The sequence below is a fragment of the Triticum aestivum genome, chromosome 3A (genome assembly GCF_018294505.1).
Source record: "Triticum aestivum cultivar Chinese Spring chromosome 3A, IWGSC CS RefSeq v2.1, whole genome shotgun sequence".
Lineage (NCBI taxonomy): Eukaryota > Viridiplantae > Streptophyta > Magnoliopsida > Poales > Poaceae > Triticum > Triticum aestivum.
This window is the reverse complement of record NC_057800.1, coordinates 42,276,729-42,280,964: the sequence shown is the minus strand read 5'-3', so window position 1 is coordinate 42,280,964 and position 4,236 is coordinate 42,276,729. Positions and strand designations below refer to the sequence as shown.

The 4,236-nt window shown below is 42.8% G+C and overlaps 1 protein-coding gene across 1 annotated transcript; it reads left to right on the top strand.

The window, feature by feature from the left end:
• The first annotated feature begins 426 nt into the window (after positions 1 to 426).
• Positions 427 to 1,972, top strand: LOC123056720 (uncharacterized). Its single transcript, XM_044480016.1, has 3 exons — positions 427 to 431; positions 624 to 769; positions 1,024 to 1,972. Exons 1-3 carry the CDS (start codon positions 427 to 429, stop codon positions 1,617 to 1,619), a joined length of 747 nt encoding a protein of 248 aa, XP_044335951.1. The 3' UTR covers positions 1,620 to 1,972.
• The last annotated feature ends 2,264 nt before the right edge of the window (positions 1,973 to 4,236 follow it).

Sequence of the window (4,236 nt, the reverse complement as noted above, 5' to 3'; positions counted from 1 at the left end):
CATTCAGAGAATTTGTTGGTACTCTTTGCTTGTGTTGAATAACAAGAAGATTTTTCCCTATTGGATGATCTACACACTGAATGCATCAATTTAGAGTAAGATGAACCTGACATTAACATTTGGTGTTTATTTTGAACCTGAGAATGAACCTGACATTAACTAAACAACAATAATTCAGTAGTTTTCTCAAATTTGGTGGAGTACTGCTCACTGAAAACAGTGGAGTATTCACTCAAATTTAGCATCTCCTATTCACTGCAAACTGATCTACTCCAGTACTCCATCTTGACAAATTACAGTGCTGATTTTGGAGTAAACTGGACACTGAATTTGACAAACAGTGGAGTATTATTCTACACAGTGGAGTATTCACTCAATTTTTTTCTGGCCTGCCCGGTGCTGCTTTCCTTTTCTTTTTTCTTTGAGATGCAGTGACTAAAGGACTCGTTTGAGCTGGCTGTTGTCTGAAGTATTTCACGAGTTAGCTTTCTCATCATTCAGGTGTAAAACGATGGACCTCTGATCTGAAGAAATAAGATAATCTGCTCTGTGTTGCAAGTTGCTGTCATGCCGCAGGTGTCATTAGTTCGCTGTCATCTGAGAAATATGTGTCCTCCATGAAGCCAAGGCGTCCTCCATGAAGCCAAGGTTCAGCCCTATGTTTTCCTCCCGGCTGCTCGAAGCTCACTTTCAGAGCTGCGTCGACGAACTGCCATACGAGCCGTCACACCCGGTTCATCCTCCGGCTGTTGCCGGCCGCAAAGTACAGGTGAAGGCGTAGGCATGCCCTTATTGTTCACCTCCAATTCACTAAATCTTGTCCAATTTTTTCTACTCAATCTATAACATTCAGTTTGATTTAGTCTTGTCCAGTTAACTGAAGAACATGTTTATCCAGACTAAGAACATTCAGTTAACTTCTTTGACATTGGAGTTGAACACATTCAGTTAACTTTTTTGCAACATTTCTGTAGAGTATATGATCAATTGTGTTTTAAATTAATGAACAAGCGCAATGTACAGAAATTGGAGCTCAGGTTCTTCTTCTCACCGGCAGAAGAACGAGCAGGGGAGCTCCGGGCGGCAGCACGAGCAGGCCCGTCGGGGAAGAGCAGCAACTTGCAGACGAGCAGCAGAAGAAGCTCGAGGTTGAGGAGGGGCTTGAGTCCCAGGCCCGCCTGGAGCTCCAGGTCCAGGCACTCGAGACCCAGGCGTGCGCAGGTCCTGTGCGGCGCCGGCGCAGGCCCTGGGCGGCGGGAGGGATAGCAGCGCAGCCCTGGGCGGCGGGAGGGGATCGCGACGCAGCCCTAGGCGGCGGGAGGGATCACGGCTGGAGAGGATGGCAGCGGAGCAGCGCCCTTCAGCAGTGGAGCCGCCGCCCGTCGAGGTGGTCGCCGCGGAGGAGCAGGTGGACGGCGCGGCGCAGCTCGCCTCCATGCGGGCGACACAGCTCGCCTCGGGCGGCGCAGCTGGGCAGGGCGGCGATGGTTCACAGCGGCGGCGCAGGCCCTGGCCGTCGTCACGTGCTCGGCCTTATGGTGGGTGCCGACGGTGACGCGGGCGACCACGGTGTGCGTCGGCGACGAAGAAAGGAGGAAGAAGCAGCGGGGTCTGATTAGCAAGAGATTTGAAGCTAGAAGAGGTTTTCTGCAAAATTGTAAATGAACTAAGCAGTGGACAACTATTTCCGGACGGAGGGAGTACATACAAAGGTGTTCACGAGGGGAAGAAAACCACACATGCCGGGCTGCCTCAAAGAAGTGGAATAGCCTGCGCGAGCTGTGCGCCCGCATAAGGCCCCTAAATTGGGTCCAAATTCCTGTATAATTTGTTTTTTTTCAAAAAATTCCTGTATTATTATCCTTTTTTAGCATCCTGTATTATTATTCCTTTTTCTAGGATTCATGTATTATTATTCCTTTTTTTAAGAGAGAACAACACACTTTATTTTATATCATAATGTTTTGAGGAATACCAAGCCACACATGACGGCCGATATTTAGGATAGTGGCCATCCTCGCTAAATTATGTGCCTCCAGTTTTGCCTGGTCTCCAGTTTTGGCCCTGGCCGTCTCGCGACGACCGTTACTCCATTGTCCCGAATTGGCGATCTAAAAAACGAAATGGTACTTGCTGGGGAACCAGCCAACGCGCAACCCCTCCCCCTGCGTGTGCTTTGGGCCGGCCCATATATGGGGCGGAGCGCTCCAGCTCTTTTTAGCTTTTCCTTTTTGTTCTATTCATTTCTGCTTTTTTCACTCCAAAATGTTCAAGAATCCCAAATCAAAAAATAAAAAGAGATTTGGAATTTTAAAAATTATTCACCAATATGAAAAAAAATCCCAGAATTCAGAACACGTTCATGAATTTGCAAATATAAAGAAAAAAGGAAAAAAACGAAAATGAAAAGGAAAGGAAAGAACGAAAACTGAAAGAAAAAACATGAAAAAAAGAGAAAAACAAGGCTGGAAGGTTTTAGAACATTCCTAAAACAAAAAAGGAGCTAGTTGGGCTGGCCCAAGTTTATGTAGCAGGGAGGGGGTACACGTTTGGTTGCTATCTCTAAACTAGGAGCCACAATTTGCATATTAAAAAGGATAAAGACCCTAGGTAGCTCTCCAATTTGAACTAAGATAGAAGTCACAATAGAAAGCGAATTGTAGCAAGTGTTCCGGAGTGAAACGATCTCCGGACAACGAGCTTCCATGACATCATCACAAAGAGAGTAGGCTTTAGCAATAAGGGCGTTTGAAATGCGAATATATGGTTTACACCACATCGCTAGAAGTGCAATGGCCGATTGAGCAACACCACCGGCACCTCCACGGTTATCTACAAAATTCAGGGCATGATCCCGTGTAATCTTTATGGTGTCTTGTTTCGGAGGTCTCCAGCCATGGTCGGGCAAGACCACGGGAGCACTTCTTGGGAGCTCAAGAATGTCATCGTCTTCTTTGTCTGGATCAACGAATTAACATGATCAAGAGCCTCACCATCATGCTTTAAGCGATTGCGCGAGTGCCAAATACTCCACATGACCATGATGATCAAAGCGCGGTCCAGTTCGATGAACCTTGCATCGCTTAAGATGTCCCTGGCCCATGAGTCAGGGTTTAGTCGAGGGAGACGAAGATAGAACCATGAGTGGGCTTCTTCCCAGAACCTTTCGACAGGTGAGCAATGAATAGGCATGCTTCAGATCTTCTCCCATTGCTAGACAGATTTTGCATCTGTCATTCTCAGCAATATGCCATCATTTTTGGGTGCACTCATCGGGCAAGATACCGTTACCAATTCTCTTTATAAGTCAAGCATTGAAAGCTTCTCCTTCTCTTCCCGCAATAGTTACCTTCTAAGTAGCCGGAGCTGACTTGGGACATGTAGCTATATAACTCGCTACCACTATATAACACACTTGTTGTGAGCTGTAAAATACAAGAACATATATTGAGACACATGAGCGGTTATCTTTCTAAATGACCATGTAATTCGTTTTTGAAATGGTCATGTACTTCAAGAAAGTGTCCACTATTTCAACAAGTGCCCACGCATTCATATTATTTTTAAATGTTTATTGTATATAAAAAATGTTGAGCCTGTTTTGAAAAAAGGTTCATCATGTCTTAACAAATAATTAGCATGTATTTAAAAAATACTAAATGTGTGTTTAAAATCTGTGCATTCTATTACTTTTAAATCTTCATTGTATACTATTTTTTTTCATGTTTTATATAAATGGTCGCAATGCATTTTAAATAAATTCATAACTTATTTTAAAATATCATGATTTTTTTTAATAATAGCATGTTGTGTTTAAAAAAGTGTCTTAGGGAAATAGGAAACTCCAGAAAATCTGAAAAAAATGAAAAGTGAAAAAATAATAGGAAGAAGAAAAAGAAAACAACAAAATAGGAAAAAGTTTGTAGGAAAACAGAATAAAAAAAATAATAAAAGATGTTCACTTATTAATTAGAAAATGTTCACGTATTTTGAAACCAAAATTTGTAGTTCAAAACGTGTCCATGAAACTAAAAAACGACTTTTACGTTTTTTTTTAAAATGGCTATGTATTTAGGAAAAATTATTTATGTAATTAAAAAATGATCACGACTTTATAAAAATATTCGTGTAATTTTTTTAAATGTCTATGTATTTTTTTAAACTGCTCTTTCAAGGCATGTTATTCAACGTTTTCGTGGACAAAATCCGACTGGACAAGGGCAGTCAAGAACTCGG

Coding starts and splice junctions, on each gene's coding strand:
- LOC123056720 (XM_044480016.1), top strand. Junction 770..1,023: donor TTGCCGGCCGCAAAGTACAG/GTGAAGGCGTAG, acceptor CGCAATGTACAG/AAATTGGAGCTCAGGTTCTT.